The following is a 20154-nucleotide window of genomic DNA, read 5'->3' on the forward strand; positions in this document are numbered from 1 at the left end:
AGAACCATGGATATTTATACATGGGAGGACTGACCATAACCTATACACGGATTTTCGACTGTGTGAAGAGGTGGCACACATAACCCTCCACGTTGTTCAAGGGTCAACTGTTTTTACTTATTCATTCTCATGAGAAGAAATTGGGTTATATTTCTCTTTTTTGCACACTTTTTGTCTTTTGTTCATAGTAAAGTTTTGCTGTTCTTGTGGAATGATTTATCAAACTTTTTAAAAAAGTCTTGCTTTGGTATTATTTATATATAACATGGAATATATCTGCTACTTGAAGTTTGATAGAAGTTTTCTATGAAATTACCTAGACCTAAGATCTTTTATTTTTTTTTATTTTTATTTTTTTTTTGCTATTTCTTGGGCCGCTCCTGCGGCATATGGAGGTTCCCAGGCTAGGGGTCGAATCGGTGCTGTAGCCACCGGCCTACACCAGAGCCACAGCAACGCAGGATCCGAGCCGCGTCTGCAACCTACACCACAGCTCACGGCAACACCGGATCGTTAACCCACTGAGCAAGGGCAGGGACCGAACCCGCAACCTCATGGTTCCTAGTCGGATTCATTAACCACTGCGCCACGACGGGAACTCCTAGACCTAAGATCTTTTAGAGAGCAGATTTTAGGAATTCTTGCTCTGGCACAGTGGGTTAATGATCTGGCTTGCTTCTGTAGTGTTGCAGGTTCATTCCAGTGGGTTAAGCATTGCTGGTGTAGGTCGCAGATGTGGTTGGAACTTCCACATGCCATGGGTGCAGAAAGAGAATAGATTTTATTGTATTTTTTTTCTTTTTAGGGACACACCTGTGCCATATGGAAGTTCCTGGGGTAGGGGTTAAACTGAAGCTGCAGCTGGACCCATACCACAGCCACAACTGTGCTGGATCTAAGCTGTATCTGCTACCTATGCCATAGCTTGTGGCAATGACAAATCCCTAACCCACTGAGCAAGGCCATGGATCAAACCCACATCCTCAGGGGTACTCTGTTGGGTTCTTAGCCCACTGAGCCACAGTGGGAACTCCAAAAAGAGTAGATTTTAATTGCCTTGGTCATTTCTTTGCTAATAAAACTTCTATTCCTTCTTTTACACTTCTTGAATTAATTGTAATAACATACACTTTTCTGTGAAGTAATACACTTTAGTTTTCTAAATTTGTGACATAAGGATAACCATGATATTTTCCTATAATTCTTACCTTGTTTAGTGTAATTTTATATTCCCTTCCCATCTATAATCTTGTTTACATGTGCTTTCCTAATTTTTTTTCCACTATAGTTGCCACTTGTTGAATTTAATGAGATTTTTCAAGAACAAATTTTGATTTTACTGGTTGTGCCTAATGTTCATTTTACTTAATCATTTTCTGCTTTTATATTTATTCTTTTCTTTAACGTTATTTTGTTCTGTTTTGTCAGTCTTTTCTGGTTCCTTAAGTTTGTATGTGTGACAGGATGAGTAATCAGGTATTTCCTGTCTCTGTTTTGTCTGAAACCTAAAGGCCAAAATAATAGGTGACAAGGACCTCTCCATTTCAAAATGATGGTTTAGTTTATCTATGTACAACTGACAAAAGAGGTAACTGAAAAACAGTTTTGTGACTCTTGGCCCCTCACCCAACTTGAGAAAATGAAAGGATTGTGTGTAGTAGGTAACATTTTTCCATCCATACTTCCCCACTGCACAGGATGTGGGGTAGGGGGTGAGGGAATGTTCCCTCTGACCTGAAGGCAAGTTAACGCTCCTTTTTCATTTTTGCCTTAAACTGGTGATTAATTAGCCTGGGCCTTTTATTTTCTTGTTCCAGTGGCTGGTTGCACTCAATAAAATCCATCTGATTTCACTGTTGTTATAATTATGATTTTTCCCCAAACCTTTCCAAGATTTGAGACATTGCACCCATCAGTGCTTTTCCTTCTACTGTGACCCTCCCTCATTTCACCACTAGTGAAATTTTAACAATTGCACTCTACAATAGTTTCCTAAGATGGTCTCAATTTTACCACATCCTACATGAAAATGTCGTACATCCTGTTTTCTCTCTCCTTGGATCTGGCCAAAGCTGTGATTTCTTTGATCAGTAGAATATGGTTTAAGTGGTACTCTTGGCCTAGCTTGTAATTGAACTAGGAGTTTTTACATCTTCTCTTTTGGAACACTTGTTCTTGGAATGTTCCCTCTTGGAACCCAGCTTCCATGATGTGAAAATTCCACATGTATGCACTCTGGTCACACATCCTAGGTGATCTTGCAGGTGAGGCCAGCCCATGGGAATGAGCCCAGTTAAGTTCCTAGATGATTGCGCTTCAGTTGATCTCTTTGAAGCTGAAAAACTGCCCAACTGAGCACACAAAGTCATGAGAAATAATGAAGTAGTTAATTTTAAGTTACTCAGTTTTGGAGTTACTTGTTATGAAACAATGTGTAATCAAAATATGGTATGATATGCCAGGAGCCGCCATATTCCATTCACTACCAATAATGGGATCTTCATTGTTAGCCAGATGATTGGTGGTTTGACTCCAAAATTCCATCCTTAAAGTTTACTTCCTTGGACCACCTGGTACAAACTATCTGAAATCAGATCCATATAGGAATATTTGTTAAGATAAAGATAATGCACAGTCTATTGGAAATTAGTCAGGAACAGTGCCTGCAAGGGAGTAAGAAAAAGATTAGGTAGATGGAGAGGTTGGACAAAGATGATACATTTGTCCCAGAAGTCTCAGCCAATCTCACTGAGACTATTGATATAGAATAGAGCTTCAGTATTACTTAAGTGAGGCATCCTCGACAGTGCACCACAATATCCACTGTAGTGCCACTTAAAATATTTTGTGATTCTATTTGTTTCTTTTTTACCCCCTGCCTTTTGTCTGTTAAACTTTCTTTGTTCTATTTCCTCTTCCCACCTTGTTGCTTGAAAGCTATAAACATTTCTATTCTTCTTATGGTTATCTTTACATTTTTGAATATATATTTAGCCTTACAACTTTCTATCAATGTCTATATTTAATCAGACTATCTGTGTTTTGCCTGGAAGGAATGGAATTTGTAATCTACCGTTATGTGTTTTCTGATCCAAGCCTCTTTTCTCTGCTGCCTCTCTAGAATAATATGCTATATAAATCTACCTTATTATGTTTTTCATTAATAATTTTTAAAATTTAATTTTTTTCTTCTGTTAGCACTCATTCTGTATCACTCACTTTCTTGCACATATTAAAGGTTTTATTGCAGTTAATCCTATAATTATTTCTTTTTTAATTCAGTGAATTTTATTATATCTATAGCTATACAACCATCATCACAACCTAATTTTAAAACATTTTCATCCCGGACACCCAGTTCATTCCCCCATCCTGTCTCCTTTGGTAACCATAAGTTTCTCAAAGTCTGTGAGTCTCTTTCTGTTCTGTAAATAAGTTCATTGTATCCTTTTTTTAGATTCCATGTATAAGTGATAGAATATGATGTTTCTGTCTCACTGTCTGATTAACTTCACTTAGCATGATAATTTATAGGTCCCATCCAAGTTGCTGCAAATGCCATCATTTCATTCCTTTTTATGGCTGAGTAATATTCCATTGTGTATATGTACCACTTCTTTATCCACTCCTCTGTCGATGGACATTTAGGTTGCTTCCATGTCTTGGATGTTGTATATGTAGTGCTGCAATGAACACTGGCGTAGATGTATCTTTTTGAGTCGTGGTTTTCTCCAGATAGATGTCCAGGAGTGGGATTGTTGGATGATATGATAATTCTATTTTTAGTTTTTTGAGTTATCTCCATGCTGTTTTCCATAGTGGTTGCACCAGTTTATGTTCCTACCAACAGTATAAGATGGTTCTCTTTTCTCCATACCCTCTCCAGCATTTATTGCTTATAGATTTTTTGATGATGGCCATTCTGGCTGATATAAGGTGATACCTCATAGTAGTTATGATTTGCATTCCTCTAACAATTAGTGATATTGATCATCTTTTCATGTGTTTTTTGGCCATCTGTAGGTCTTCTTTGAAGAATTATCTGCTTCAATAGATCTTTTGCCCATTTTTTGATGGGATTGTTTTTTTATATTGATCTACTGGAGGTGCTTATATATTTTGGAGATTAATCCCTTGGCACTCATTTGATTTGCAGATATTTTCTCCTATTTTGTGGGTTGTATTTTCATTTTGTTTTCTCCCATTTTGTGCATTGTCTTTTGTTTCGTTTAGGATTTCCTTTGCTGTGCAAAAAACTTTTAAGTTTAATTAGGTTCCATTTGTTTATTTTTGTTTTTATTGTCATTACTCTAGGAGGTGGATCTGACAAGATACTGTTATGGTTTATGTCAGAGAATGTTTAGCCTATGTTTTCCTTTAAGAGTTTTATAGTATCCTGTCTTATATTCAAGTCTTTAATAATCCGTTTTGAGTTTATTTTTGTTACGGAGTGTTCTAATTTCATTCTTTTGGCTGTAGCTGTTCACTTTTCCTAGCACCACTTACTGAAGAGACTGTCTTTTCTCCATTGTGATCTTTTCCTCTGTCATAGATGAGTTGACTGTAGGTGTGTGGGTTTAATTCTGGGCTTTCTATGCTGTTCCACTGATCTGTGTTTCTGTTTTTGTGCCAGTACCAGACTGTTTTGATGACTGTAGCTTTGTAGTAAGGTCTCAAGTCAGAGAGCCTGGTTCCTTCAGCTCTTCTTTCTCAGGATTTCTTTGACTATTCTGGGTCTTTTGTGCCTCCAAGAAAACTTTAAAATATTTTGTTCTAGTTCTGTGAAAAATGCGTTTGGTGATCTGAAAGAATTGCATGGAATCAGTAGATTGCCTTGGGTAGCATTGTCATTTTGATAATACTGATTCTTCCAGTCCAAGAGCATGGTATATCTCACTATCTGTTTGTAACATCTTTAATTTCTTTCATCAGCATCTTACAGTTTTCAGAGTGCAGGTCTTTTGTCTCATTAGGTAAGTTTATTCCCAGCTTTGTTTTTTTTTTTTTGTTGTTGTTATTGTTTTGTTTTGTTTTGTTTTTGATGTGATAGTAAATGGGCTTGTTTCCATAATTTTTATTTCTGATCTTTCATTGTTGGTATATAGAAATGGAGTTGATTTCTGTGTATTAATTTTGTATCCTGCAACTTTACCAAATTCACTGGTGAGCTCTAACAGTTTTCTAATAGTGACCTTAACATTTTCTAGGCATAGTGTCATATCATCTGCAAACAGTGATAGTTTTACTACTTCCTTTCCAATTTGAATTCATTTTATTTCTTTTTCTTCTCAAATTGTCATGGATAGGACCTCCAAAACTACTCTGAGTAGTAGTGCCGAAAACGGACCTCCTTGTCTTGTTCCTGATCTTAGTGGGAATTCTTTCAGCTTTTCACCATTGAGAATGATGTTACCTGTGGATTTATAATTTATGACCTTTATTATTTTGAGGTAGGTTCCCTATATGCGCACTTTCTGGAGGGTTTTTATCAGAAATGGGTGTTGGATTTTGTCAAAAGTTTTTTTTGCATTTATTGAGAGGATCATATGGTTTTTATTCTTCAGTTTGTTAAGGTGATGGGTGTATCGCAATGATTAATGTGCAGATTTTGAAGAATCCTTGCATCCCTGGGATATATCCCAGTTGGTTATGGTGTATGATCCTTTTAATGTATTGCTAGATTTGGTTTGCTAGTATTTTGTTGACGATTTTTGTGTCTATGTTCATCAGTGATATTGGCCTATAATTTTCTTTTTTTGTGGTATCTTTGTCTGGTTTTGGTTTCATGGTGATGATGGGCTCATAGAATGAGTCTGGAGTGTTCCATCCTCTTCAGTTTTTTGGAATAGTTTCAGAAGGATAGGTATTAGCTCTTCTCTAAATTTTTCATAGAATTTACCTGTGAAGCCATCTGGTCCTAAACTTTTGTTTGTTGGAAGTTTTGTAATTACTGTTTCAGTACTTACGATTTTTGGTTTTCAGTTACCATGAAGTTTTTATACAGAAGTCTATATACACACACACACACACACACACACACACAAGATTGTTTTAAGTTGCTAGTCTTTTAATTGCAAATGCATCTCTAGTATCCTACACTTATACCCTCCTCTTCTCACTATTTCTGGTTTTGGTAGATATTTGTGTGTGGATGATTTCCTACCTTTACTGTATGTATGCTTTTACTGGTGAGCCTTGTCATTTGTAATATTTTTGTTTCTAGCTGTGGCCTTTTCTTTTCTGCCTAGAGAAGTTCCTTTACTATTTCTTGTAAAGTTAGTTTAATGGTGCTGAATTCTCTTAGCTTTTGAAGCTTTTGAAGCTGTGAAGCTTTTGATTTCTCCTTCAAATCTAAATGAGAGCCTTGCTGGGTAGAATAATCTTGGTTGTAGGGTTTTTTCTTTCATCACTTTAAGTATATTGTGTCACTCCCTTCTTGCCTGCAGAGTTTCTGCTAAAACATCTGCCGATAACCTTATCAGGGTTCCCTTGTATGTTATTTGTTGCTTTTCCCTAGCTGCTTTCAGTATTTTCTCTTTGTCTTTAATTTTGGCCAATTTGATTAATATGTATCTTGAGTATATTTCCTCTTTGGTTTTATTTTACATGGTCTTCATTGTGCTTCCTGGATTTGAGTGAGTGGTTCCTTTCCTATATTAGGGGAGTTTTTGGCTGCTATCTCTTCACTTATTTTCTCTGGCCCTTTCTCTCTCTCTTATCCTTCTGGCACCCCTATAAAATGGATGTTGGTGCACTTAAAGTTGTCCCAGAGTTCTCTTAGTTCTCTGTCTTCATTTAATTTCAACTTTTTTTATCTTTTCTGTTCCTCATCAATGATTTCCACCAGTCTGTCTTCCACCTCACTTATTTGTTCTTCTGCCTCCTGTGCTATGCTGTTGGTTCCTTCTGAATTGTTTTATTTCATTTATTGTATTTTGCAACTCTTCCTGCTTAATCTTTAAATCTTCTATTTATTTGTTCAGTGTTTCTTATAATTTATCAATCTTTGCCTCCAGTTTATTTCCAAGATCTTGAATCATCTTTACTATCATTAGTCTGAAGTCTTTTTCATGGATGTTGAATCATCTTTACTATCAATAGTCTGAAGTCTTTTTCATGGATCACTTAGCTGTTTTTCTGTTTCTTTTTTGTTGTTGTTGTTCTTTTATCTGAGTCATAATTCTCTGCCTTTTCATTTTGTATAGATTTTTGTGTAGTCTCCTTTTTGCAGGCAGTAGGGTAGTAGCCTCTCTTGCTTCTGGTGTCTGCCCCTTGTGACTGAAGTTGGTACATGGGCTTGTTGCAGGCTTCCTGGTGGAAGTGACTGGTGCCTGCCCATTAGAAGGTGGAACTGATTCTTATCTCTCTGGTTGGTGGGGCTTTGTCTCTGGTTGTGATGGCTGAGTGCCTGGGAGGTCTTTAGGCAGCCTGTTGCTGATGGGTGGGGCTGTGTTCCCACCTGGTTTGTTGTTTGGTTTGGAGCTTCTAAGCCCTGATGGATGAGGACATATTTTTCCGAAATGGCCACCTCCAAGGGAGTTCACACTGATGGTTATTCCCTAGACCTTTGCTTCCAATGTCCTTCCCCTACAACGAGCCACAGTCACCCCTTGTTTTCGCAGGAGATCCTCCCAAGATCCACAGGCAGGTCTGACCCAGTTATCCATGGAGCCTCTTCTTTGCCCATGGAGCCTCTTCTTTGCCCCCCACTCTTTCAAGAGTGGAGGCTCTGTTTTCCCCAGTCCTGTGGAGCTCCTGCACACAAATCCCCTGGGCCTTCAATGCCAAATGTTCTGGTGGTTCCTTCTCCCAATGCCAGACCCCAAGCATGGGAACCTGATGTAGGGCTCAGAACTCACTCTTGTGGGTGAGCCTGTGTGATACAGTTACTTTCCAGTCTGTGGGCAACCCACCTGGGGGGTGTGGGCTTGCTTATATCATGTAATTGCCCCTCCCACCATCTCATGGTGACCTCTCTTTATGTTTTGGTATAGGGTATCTTTTTTGGTAGTTTGCAGTCTATTTTGTTGAAGGTTATTCAGCACTTGGTTGTAATTTTGTTGTTTTCAAGAGAGAAGTTGAGCTCCAGTCATTCTACTCTGCCATCTTAATCCTGTCCATCTATAGTGATTATTTCTGAGAGAATGAAAGGATGATCCATTTTCTGAATACCTTAATATTTGAAAATATCTGTTCTTTTGATTTATTTGAAATGCTAGTTGTTTGGGCATACTATATAGGTTCAAAACCAGTTTTTCACTTGAATTTTAAAGTTATTATTTCATTGTCTTCCAGCATTCAGTGTGAAGAAATTATAACTATTGTTTCTTTGTAGATGATCTGATTCTTTCCAGAAAATTGCACCCAGATATATCTTAATGTGGGCACTTTACTTTCAGTTTTTCTTCCAGAATTCCAAGTAAATAGAATCATACAATACATAAATCTTTGGGGTTTGAGTTCTTTTAATCACCTTAATGTTTTTGAAGCTCATTCATGTTTCTATGTATGTTAGTAGTTTATTCTTTTTGTTGATGATTAATAAAGCCACAGTTCTGTTCTCTATGTCTGTGAGTCCATTTCTATTTTGTAGATAGGTTCATTTGTGCCATGTTTTAGATTCAACATATAAGTGCTATCATATGGTGTTTGTCTTTCTTTTTCTTACTTACTTCACTTAGTATAAGGATTTCTAGTTGTATCCATGTTGCTGCAAATGGCATTATTTCATTCTTTTTTACTGGCCAAGTAGTATTCCATTGTATGTATGTACCACAACTTCTGAATCCATTCATTTGTCAGTAAATATTTATGTTGTTTCTATGTCTTGGCTCTTATGAATAGTGCTTCCGTGAACAAAGGGGTGTACATGTATCTTTTCAAATTATAGTTTTTCTGGATATATGCCCAGGTGTGGGATTGCTGGATCATATGGTAATTCTATATTTAATTTTCTGAGGAATCTTCTTACTGTTTTCCACAGTGGTTGTACCAGTTTACATTCCCACCAGCAGTGTAGGTAGGTTCCCTTTTCTCTATACCCTCTCTAGCATTTGTTATTTGTAGAGTTGTTAATGATTATAATAATAATCATTTTTATATCTCTATCAGATAATTCTAACATCCCCTTCATATCTGGGTCTGGTTTGGGCTGTAGCTTTGTTTCTTAGCAGTAGGTTGTTTATTTCTTGCCATTTTATTTACCCCATAATTTTGTATTGAAAGCTGTGCCTCTTGTGTTGGACAATAGAATGAGGTAAATAGACTTTATGTATCCCTTCTGCTAGGCATTTAGTGTATGAGTTTGAGTAATCTAGTGAGGAGTTTGGTTGAATTTGCAGTTTATTCATGCTGTGCTAATTCTCATCACACGGTATGCTTCATATTCCTCTCCCTAAGTCTTGTTTGGAATGTGAGCTAGTTTTCCCAAGCATTTTTCTCTTCATCTCTTCTACCCTTAGCTTTTAGTCTTCTATTTGCAGCATGCCATGAAGAATGTCTGTCTCCCTGCTCTTATAAATCTCCTATCAGTATTTCACTGTTACTTGTTACTCAATGCTTTTAGCATGGTGGTGGAAGCAGAGAGGACAGTGTCTGTCCTGATCAAACTGTAGTCTTACGTAACCCCTGTGTTCCTGAGTTTTGGGAATGTGACCTTCTTAGAGCTTTTGCCTTTCTACCATTTGTACTTGGTTTTCAGGACATATTCCTGCTTTTCCCTCTAGGGTATAGAGATTTTTCCTATGACTTTTCCCCATCTGCTATTGACTAATGTCAGTAGGCACTGTTGTAGACACAGTAGCTGCTGTTCTTCCCCTCCAGGTGTATTACAAGGCTTACTTTTTCAGGACTTTTAACCATCATTTGTTGTGTGCCCCATATAGTTTGTGAAGAAAAGCCTGCAAGAAGATGTGAACACCTTTTATATGTGTGGCTCCCAGGATTTCATAGTCATATTTTTGTGAACTCACGTTCAATATCCATCAATTTGTTAAGTCTTCATATCAAATTCTTACTGGTATAGACTGTGTTTGCTGCAGGTAAGCAGCTGCTATCTTTCCTTATGGACACTTGTCTCTCTTTAGATTTTAGACTGCTTGGTTTTCCTCTAAACTCAATTTTCTGAAAGTTTCATGAAAATCTTGATCTTGCATTTTGGCTTTTGGTTGTAGTATAAGGGTCAGAACAGTGTTTTTTCCTGAGCAGACAACAGAAATCTTTTATTTTATTTACATATTTTTTAGCCATGCTCATGGCATGCAGAAGTTCCCCCACCAGGGATTGAACCCACACCACAGTAGAAACCAGAGCTGCTACAGTGATGGTGCTGGATCCTTAACCTGCTGAGCCACAAGAGAACTCCATAAATATTTTAATCATTTATTTTTTTGAAAATTGATTTCTGTAAATTTTTTATATATTCTAGATACATATTCTTTGTCAGATATTTGTATCGAAAATATTTGCTTCCAGTCTGTGGCTTCTGTTTGTATTTTCTTAATTGTGTTTCTTGCTGTACTTAAGTTTTAGAATTTGATAAATTCCAGTTTTTAGTTTCTTTCGTTTAGAGCTCTCTGTGTCAAAGATATTTTTATCGGCTATAAGATCCTGAAGATACTCTTCCATGTTTTCTTTGAAAAGTGCCACTGTAGCTGTAGCTTATATGCAAACATCTATGATCTACCTTAATTTAATTTTTGTCTGTGGTACAAGGAAAATATTGAGGTTCATCTTTTTTTTTTTTTTTTTTGTCTTTTGTTGTTGTTGTTGTTGTTGTTGTTGTTGCTGTTGTTGTTGTTGTTGCTATTTCTTGGGCTGCTCCCGCGGCATATGGAGGTTCCCAGGCTAGGGGTTGAATCGGAGCTGTAGCCACCGGCCTACGCCAGAGCCACAGCAACGCGGGATCCGAGCCGCGTCTGCAACCTACACCACAGCTCACAGCAATGCCGGATTGTTAACCCACTGAGCAAGGGCAGGGACCGAACCCGCAACCTCATGGTTCCTAGTTGGATTCGTTAACCACTGCGCCACGACGGGAACTCCCATCTTTTTTTTATACTTATGCAATTGTTCTAGTACTATTTATTGAAAAGACTTGTCTTTGCCAATTAAATTACTTTGATACCTTTTTCAAAAATTAATTGACCACATGTATATGGTTTTACTTTTAAACTCTACTCTTCTCTGTTGACCTAATCTTTCTTTCTTCATCTTTTTAGAGCCACACCCATGGCATATGGAGATTCCCAGGCTAGGGGTAGAATCAGAGCTTGCTGGCCTACACCACATCTGCAGCAATGGCAGGATCTGAGCCACATCTGCAACCTACACCGTAGCTCATGGCAATTCTGGATCCTTAACACAGCAAGGCTAGGGACTGAACCTGTGTCCACATGGATACTAGTCGGGTTCATTACTGCTGAGCCACAGCAAGAACTCCCTACCTATTCTTTCCTTACACCATTACCAGCTGTCTTTATTTCTGTAGCTCTATTGTAAGTTTTGAAATCAGAATGAGACCTAAACTTTGATCATTTTTTGAATTGTTTCTATATTCCAGGTATTTTGTGTTTCTTTAAACATTATCACTCAAACTTTTCAGTTTTTCCGAACAAAGCCTACTAGCATTTGCCTGCATCTCAATTAGGGGAAAATTGATTTATTGACAATATTGAGTCTTCCAGTCAATGAACATGGTATATCTTTCCATTTATTTGAATCTTATTTGATTTCTCTTAGAAGTATTTGGTAGCTTTTACTGTAAAAGATTTGAATGTCTTCTGTTGAAATGTATTCATAAGTATTTTATGTTTTTTTATTATATTTATTTATTTATCTGTTTATTATTTATTTATTTAATTTTTCGTCCTTGCCTGTGGCATGTGGAAGTTCCTCAGGCCAGGGACTGAACCCAAACTATAGCAGTGACCTGAGCCACAGCTGTGACAGTGCTGAATCCTTAACCTGCTAGGCCACTAGGAACTCCTTTTATTATATTTTAATTGAAATGTTACTGAATTTCCAGTTGTTTCCTGCTAGTATGTGGAAATACAGTTGGTTATTTTATTCTGACCTTGTACCCTGTGACTTTACCAAATTCACTTCTTAATTTTAGGAATCTAAGCCAAATCTAGAATTTTTTTTTTGACCTTGTACCCTGTGACATTACCAAGTTCACTTATTAATTTTAGAAATCTAAGTCAAATTTGAGGATTTTTTATGTAAAAATCAAGTCATTTGTAAATGGTAGCAACTTAATGTCTTTCTTTTCAACATTTATGGACTTTTAACTTTACCTAAAATCAAATAATTGCAAGTGTTGGTATTACAGTTATTAATTGGCTTTATTGAGATGCAGTTTGCATGCAATAACATTTATTAATTTTAAAAGTATAACTAGAGTTTTGACAAATGCATAAAATCATGTACTAACCATCAAACTTAGACAGAGAACTTTGTGTCACCACCCAAATCCCTTCAAACCCATGTTCATTCACTCCTCTACCCTACCTTGACCCTGAGCACCGTGATCTGCATTCTATCACTTCACTTTGCCTCTCCTTGAATATTATTTAGGAGGAATTGTATGTAGTATTTTATATCACGTTTTACCTCTACATATAAACCACAAAATTCAGTGTTATAAGTGTTGCTTTAAACCATGATTTGTCTTCTAAATAAGAGAAGAATATGAAATATAGCCTTTTCCATTTACACATATATTCAGTTTCTGCCGTCTTCATTTCTTTCTGTATATCTGAGTTTCCTTCTTGTTTCTTTTCCTTCAGCCTAAAAATATTCCTTTAGTATGGAATTCTGGGTCTGTAGGGTTTTTTTCTTTCAATAGTTAAATATCTTCAAAGTTAAAAAACTTTAGAATCTAATTCTGTGTTTTTTTATCCTAATTATTTTGATTAGCCATCATGTGCCATTTGTATTACTTTCCTTAATATAGAATATATCCCCTCCCCCCCCCCCCCGAAGGGGATGCTTTCAAAAGTTTTTTAAAAAATCTCTTGTTTTCAAGCATTCGAGTTAGATGGACCTAGATGTGGTTTCATTTCTGTTTATTCTGTTTAGGTTTCTGAAATTCATGAATCTGTAAGTTGATGTTTACCTAATTTGAGAAAATTTCAGCCATTATTTTCTTCAAATAAATTTTCTTCCTGAATCATTCTCCTTTACTCCTGGGACTTCAGTTACAAGCTAAATATCTTTATATTGTCCAAAAATTCATTGAGACTTGTTCATTTTTTTAAAAAAAACAATTATTTGTTCTCTAGATTGGATTATTTTCATAGCTACATTTTTAATCAGTTCTATATTATGTATAACAAATTACTTCAGAATTTCATGACATAGCAGCAACAACCATTTAGCTCTCACAGTTTCTATGAATTCAGAATTCTGAATTATCTGAAATTCCGAAATTTTGAGTGGGTTCAGCTGAGATCTCTCGTGAAGTTACAATCAGATATTGGCTGGAGATACAGTCATTTGAAGGCTTGATTGGAGCTGGAGAGTCTACTTTAATTTGGCTTACTCATGTAACTAGCAAGTTGGTTCTTCTTTCCATCAGCACTCAATGGGGCCGCTTTGGGTTTCCTCATGTCATAGCTTCCCTCAGAATAAGCATTCCACAAGATCAAGGCAGAATTCGGCAATGCTTTTGCAATGCAATGACCTTGAAAATCACACACCTTCACTTCCACTATCTTCTCTTTGTTACATAGGTCAACTCTAATTTAATGTGGTAGGTAAACTCAGAAGGGCATGAATACTAGGAAGTGAAAATCAGTGGAAATGACCTCTCTCTCTCTGTCTTTTGCCACACCTACAGCATGTGGAAGTTCCCAGGCCAGGGATCAAACCCATACCACAGCAGTGACCCAAGCTGTAGCAGTGACAGACAACACTGGATCCTTAACCTGCTGAGCCACAAGGGGACTCCAGTGGGAATAATCTTGAAGGCTGGATACCATATTCTATTTTCATGTTCACCCACCCCTTTTTCTGCAATCTGCATACTTCTGTAAGCCCTTTGTGTGATTTTTTATTTCAAATTTCAGATAGTTTGCTTATTTAGTTCCTAAATTTCCAGTTATTTCTCTTGAATAGTTTTCATATCTCCGATAGGATTACCCATCTGTACAGTAATTATGTATCATTTTCTTTAATTATTTGAACATGTTTAGAATAGCTATTTTAAATAATTTGTCTGTGAATATCAACTTATGAATCATCTTGGGGTTTGTTTTTGTGGATTGATTTTTCTTTTGATTATGGTTCACATTTTCCTACCACTTCACATATATAGTCTTTTTTTTCTTTGCCACACTCATGTGGCATGTGGAAGTTCCTGGGCTAGGGATCAAATTTGCGCCATAGCTACAGCAACACTGCAACACCCAATCCTTAACCTCTTGGGCCGCAAGGGAACTGCTATAGACTTCTTTTTGAATGCCGTTATCTTTTTACTGAGGAGATTTTTTTTTCTCCTTCAAATTAAATTTGGTGGGATTCATACTCCAAAATCATGTCTCCCCTGTGGTGAAGAACAGCTAAGATTTCTCCTCAGTTTTCCAATCCTTCAGTTTTGCTTGGTGCATTTTGCTGGGCTCCTCGGAATCTTCCACACATATGCTTAAATCAAAGGTTAGCGTAGTGTTTGAGCATAGTTTATATGTAGATTTTTTGGTTCTTTCACTGTGGTCCTGTCTTTCTGGAATTTCTTCTTTAATTTTTAGGCTCTCTGTCAGCGTTGAATTCTGTTTTTGATACCTCCAGCTACTAAGAATTATGCTGCCTGCAGAGCTCTGTGAAGAAAAGCTGAGTAAATGTGCATTTTAATCAGAAGAGTTCCTTTCTTTCATGAGTTACCTCATTTCCAGTTTTCTGATTTTGCTGGATCTTTCTGCATATTTAAATAACTCTTTTTATAACTTAGTTCAGAGTGTATATTTGTCATATGAAGAAAGGTTAAACATATCAGATACTTAACCATATCAGAATTTTTTTTTTTCTGGCTGCCCAGTGGTATATGGCGTTCCCAGGCCAAGGATCTGATATGCATCTCACTTGTGACCTGTGCCAGACCACGGATCAAACCTGCGTCCCAGAGCTCCAGAGAGTCCAACGATTCCATTGGGAATCTCCAGTGGGAACTAGCCATATCAGAATGGAACCTTGTCCATTTGCATTAGAGTAAGGAAGGAAATAGCTCATTAGTAGCTTTGGGTCATTGATCCTGTTCAATGATGGACTTCACTGTGAGATGTTGACAGAAATCAAGATCCCTTATTGGAGTTGGGAGGTATCCTAACTGTTGGTATCCACAGATTCCCCCTTCCCCCTTGAATTATTTAGTTCTCTTACTGAGAAATCTTCCAATTTCTGTATGGCTGGGACTGTGATAGATATAAGACTGTTTTCCAGCATTCTGGGAGCTGACTGGACCTGAGAGTCTCACTGTTTATTATATAGAGTTTTATGAATCCCCCTGTTTCAAGTATATACCTGTGCCTTATGATCTAAGACATATTTCATTTTTTGCTTTTTTTTTTTTTTTTACGGCCACATATGCCACATGTGGAAGTTCCCAGCCTAGGGATTGAATTGGAGCTGCAGCTGCCGGCCTGTGCCACAGCCACAGCAACTCGGGATCTGAGCTGCATCTGCAGCTTACACCACAGCTGGATCTTTAACCCACTGGGCAACGCCAGGAATCAAACCCGCATCCTCATGGATACTAGTCAGGTTTGTAACTACTGAGCCACAATGGGAACTCCCATTTTTGGTTTAAGATTGAACAAAAGGAAGATTAAAGAATAAATCTACTCTTTTTTCAAAAGGCTTGGAAAGTGTGGTTTTTGGCTGTGAATGATAGAGGAAATGTAGGGGCCTAAGAGCTTCTTGGTTTTTTTTTGTTTTTTTTTTTTTTTTGTCTTTTTAGGGCTGCATGTGGGGCATATGGAAATTCCGAGGCTAGGGATCAAATCGTATCTGCAGCTGACAGCCTACACCACAGCCACGGCCATGTGGGATCTGAGCCACATCTGTAACCTACACCACAGCTCATGGACTGGACCCTTAACCCACTAAGTAAGGCCAGGGGTCGAACCTGAATCCTCATGGATACTAGTGAGGTTCTTAACCTGCTGAGCCACAGTGGGAACTCCCCTAAAAGCTTGTTATAAAAAACATTGAACTAACTAATATCTTATTCTCCATTCCACTTTTAGAAAGATCTGGTACTCCAATGAACATTTCTGAAATTCTGTGTTAAGAATTGTTTCTTCATATTGGCTTTTCCCATTACAAATCTGGGTTTCAAGTCTATCCAGTCTTCTAAGTGAGTTACCATTTGTTCGTATGTTCCAAGATTCACAGTTTTAGTTGATATTATTTCTCCCTCTCTTTTTGTGGCTATATGTCTCTGTTCCTTTTCTGTGATTTTATAGGTGATAGTTCATAATGAGTGACAGTTAATTGCATGGATTCTATTCCTGTTCCATTTGTTTAAATTTTTTTCATCTTCAGTTTTTAACTAACTATAAACTGCATGAAACCAAATACCTTCTTTTTAAACTTCAGCTAATATCACTTCTACAAAAGTCAGTTGTACAATGCATAGGTGTCAAATGACTAAACCAATGCTGATTGTAAATATCAATTCTGCTATCACCTCTATACCATGAAATGGTATTTCTCTAGCTATTGTTCCATAATAGAGAAGGAAGAAAAAGGCTTAACATCTCTTTCAATGTAATATGCTTACTTTGGACTTATATTGTAAAAGAATTGCTCACAACAGACAAATATCTACATGCAGCACTGCCACTTAAGGACTTGCCTCAAAAGAGTCTGAATAAAAATAGCCTAACCAGTACTGCATGCCCATCCCTCCAGTGGTCAGTGCAAGGCAAAGGGAAGCACTTAGTAAGAGCTAGAATTTACTTTCAAGACCTTTATTAGTTTGAACTTGGTTTTCTAAAAGGAGGATTAGTGAATTCATTTTCTGAAAAGAAACAAGTCATGTAAATATTTTCAGTCTTTCACCATATAATTCAGTATTTGAATTTGTATGAATCTGCATATACTTTCTGTTCTTTAGGCTATTTGTAAACCTGATCATATGCTAATCTTCATTAAATTACCTGTGAAGAATAGTTTTTGTATTTATTTTCCATTTCCAATCAACTAAGGATAGCATTCCTATAATTAATTGGTTAGATTTTTGGTTTTCTGGTTTTGCTCTTTGCCCAGGGTGGGCTGGTGGGATGGTAGGTCCCAATATGGCACAAGGACTTTCCATTGTGTCTCAGCAGCGGATTAAGAACCCGACATAGTGTCTCTGAAGATGTGCATTTGATCTCTGGCCTTGCTCAGTGAGTTAAGGATCCCACATTGCTGTGGCTGTGGTATAGGCCAGCAGCTACAGCTCAGATTCAACCCTAGCCTGGGAACTTTCATATGCCAAAGGTGCAGCAGTAAAAAAAAAGTAGTAGTAATATCTATATCTATCTCCCTCTCTCTATATATATCACAAAAGCTCTTAGGAGTAAGAAAGTAATCACTAATAGGAGAGACCATTGAACCATTGTGTTTACTATTGTAATCAGGAATGAGGACGCACTGAGAAGAATTTAGTGCATGTTGCGGGAAAGTAAAAAAAAAAAAAATAGTTTGAATAAAAATAAAAGAGTTATTTAGCCAGAAATGAGATGTGATATGTCCTTATACATGCAAAGATTTATTACAGAATATAATGACTGATTGTTGTTCATCTTTACCAAAATCTAAAAAGAAAAAAAAATGCTCAGGAGTATAAATATAAATGATAAAGATTTAACCGGTACTTAGAAGGATAGCCTGAAAGTTGATAGGCAGACATTAGAAGGCTTATGATGGGTCGCAAATCTTGGGAAAAGGAAAGAGTTTAAATGTAGCTATCTTCTCTGTCTTGGGTGATGACAAGTCCTGCCTTAAGTTGGCTTCCACAGGGCCCTTCCAGACCCGTAATTCTCAGGGTCACTTCTGTTGCTAGCCTTCTTCAGAAGTGCAAAGTCAGCTAAACATAGCAAATACCTGCTTTCAGGAGCTCCAACAGTTCCAAAGGAGGCAGTGCCAGCAGCAGCAGCACCACAGTGTCTATTATAACTGAAGACTTCATTCAAAGGTGAGTCAGGTCAGCATGGATCCAGGCACTTCCTTTTCCTTCACCTTTCACTGGCTCTAGGCACAGGAGCCCTTGCATGGGTCGTAGACCACAGAACACCCTCCCCAGCAATCACTAGAACCTTTGATAGAAGGAGGAGCAAAGGATGGCTGTTAGCTCGTGCTGGTTGGGAGGGGCTGCCACCTAGACGCGCTTAAGAGGAGATGAGTTGCGACAACAACCAGGTCCCTTTCTCACCATCCTGCTGGCCACAAGGGCCCATGTGCTCTCAAAGCACGCTGGGGACCCGCCACTCCCAGAACGGGTATCCTAATTCGTGCAGTCCCTTCCAGGCTCCCGGCTCCTGCAGGAGGGCGTGTGGGATGATGCTCAGGTCCTTGTGCCTACCCAAGCTCCTGCATCCGGAGCCGCCCTAGCTGGCACCGCCGCAGCCACAGCCACAGCCGGAGAGGGAGAAGAGAAAAAAGGGAGGGGGGTTGGAAAGGCTCGTAAGAGGGAGGAGTGAAGGTGGGGAGGGAAGGAGCGAAGGGGGAGGGAACCTTTCTCTTGTGCCTTGCCTCCGCCTCTTCTCTCTCTCTCTGTCTCTCTGGTTGGCAGAGTCTAGGGTTCTCCCTTCACACCCTCTCGCAGTTCCTCTCCCCCTGCTCTGACCACCCTTCCTCCCGACTGTGCCGAAAGGGAGTCGCAGCCGAGCGCGGCTGAGGGCGCCGGGGAGGTGGCGGTGGTGGGTGTGTGCGTGTGTGAAGGACGCCACCTCTCGCTCCTGCGTCTACAGGCGGTGGCGGGGCTTTTCGCTCCGGCAACGGTGGCGACAGCGGCCCCGGCTTCCGGAGTCCCGCCGCGAAGATGCTCAAAGTCACAGTGCCCTCCTGCTCCGCCTCGTCCTGCTCTTCGGTCACCGCCAGTGTGGCCCCGGTAACCGGGAGCCTCATCCCAGATTACTGGATCGACGGTTCCAACAGGGATGCTTTGAGCGATTTCTTCGAGGTGGAGTCGGAACTGGGACGGTAAGGCGGATGGGGGCGAGCTGAACGTCGTGGAGCCGGGCGCCCCGCTCTCAGACTTGGGCTTCTAGGGAAGCCCGCGGTGCACACAGGGGGCTGTCCCTTTCGCGGCGACAGCTTCGGAGGATGCGGGTGCTGGCCTCCCTGTCCTTTGGTTTCTACCCACCTCGTGTCGGGGAGAGAGCTCAGCACCATTTAAGTGCTGGTTGGGTCTCCCTGGGAGCACCCAGGCCAGTACAGCTGCGAGCAGCAGCCCCACTCTCTCCCACCCTTCCTCCTCCTCGCCGGCTGCCACTTCCCTTGGGTGACAGTTCTCACCACACGTGGGCCCTGCTTTCCCAATTGGTGTCTTAGCTCACGATTATAGCTTGCCAGAGGGTCCTGTTTGTCTAGTTATTTTTTGGGGTGGGAGGCGGAGGGTACCTCTCCAAATCATGACAGAATTATTAAATTCGATTCTTCCTCCTTTCCCTCATCAAGCTTTCCAAAAAGCAAGTGGCACTAGAAATTAAACTTAAACACTAGCTTCCCTGCAGAGTCTGCTCAGGAGTGATGGGGGGATGAATCATTTAAGAGAGTTGAAGGCAGAATAATGAACTAGTGTGGCTTTAAAGAAAATGCAGCACATGGGGTATAGGCAGTGGTAATTAGTGAAGAGTTTTGCTACTCTTCTTTCATATGCTGGAGTGATTTATTTATATTATGTATGCAAAAAGCCATCTCCCTGGGGTTGCAGAAATGTCCCTCATCCCTCCTCTGTAGATCCAGAAAGGTAGTGGTTTTGCCATGTGAATAATGCCATATGTCCTCATATTTTTATCCACTGAAAATTATTCTTTCCTTTCCCTTCCTCTTTTTTCATCTTTCCTTTCTGTTATCCATAGGTAAGGAGACTTCTTTTCAATGCTCATTTTAGAATCAGGCCCTTTATTGTAGGGAATCTAAAGATGTAATGTCAACAGTTAACAAGTT

The 20154-nt window shown here is 39.0% G+C and overlaps 1 protein-coding gene across 3 annotated transcripts in view; it reads left to right on the forward strand.

The window, feature by feature from the left end:
* The first annotated feature begins 18347 nt into the window (after positions 1–18347).
* The window catches only part of CAMK4 (calcium/calmodulin dependent protein kinase IV), a 224577-nt gene continuing 222770 nt past the window's right edge, over positions 18348–20154 (forward strand). Inside the window, exons 1-2 of one of the 3 annotated variants that reach the window (XM_085014225.1) lie at positions 18348–18482; positions 18954–19185. In XM_085014225.1, the coding sequence (XP_084870351.1) occupies positions 18382–18482; positions 18954–19185 (333 nt within the window). In that variant the 5' untranslated portion in view covers positions 18348–18381. Of the gene's footprint in view, positions 18552–18750; positions 19186–20154 lie in introns of those variants that run through there. The other 2 variants (XM_085014226.1, XM_021084618.2) reach the window with 2 other exon arrangements.

Source organism: Sus scrofa, chromosome 2 (genome assembly GCF_054392235.1).
Source record: "Sus scrofa isolate SSC_HxYL_T2T_F1_AM1 chromosome 2, Sscrofa_HxYL_maternal_Yorkshire_Landrace_v2.0, whole genome shotgun sequence".
NCBI classification, from domain to species: Eukaryota; Metazoa; Chordata; class Mammalia; order Artiodactyla; family Suidae; genus Sus; species Sus scrofa.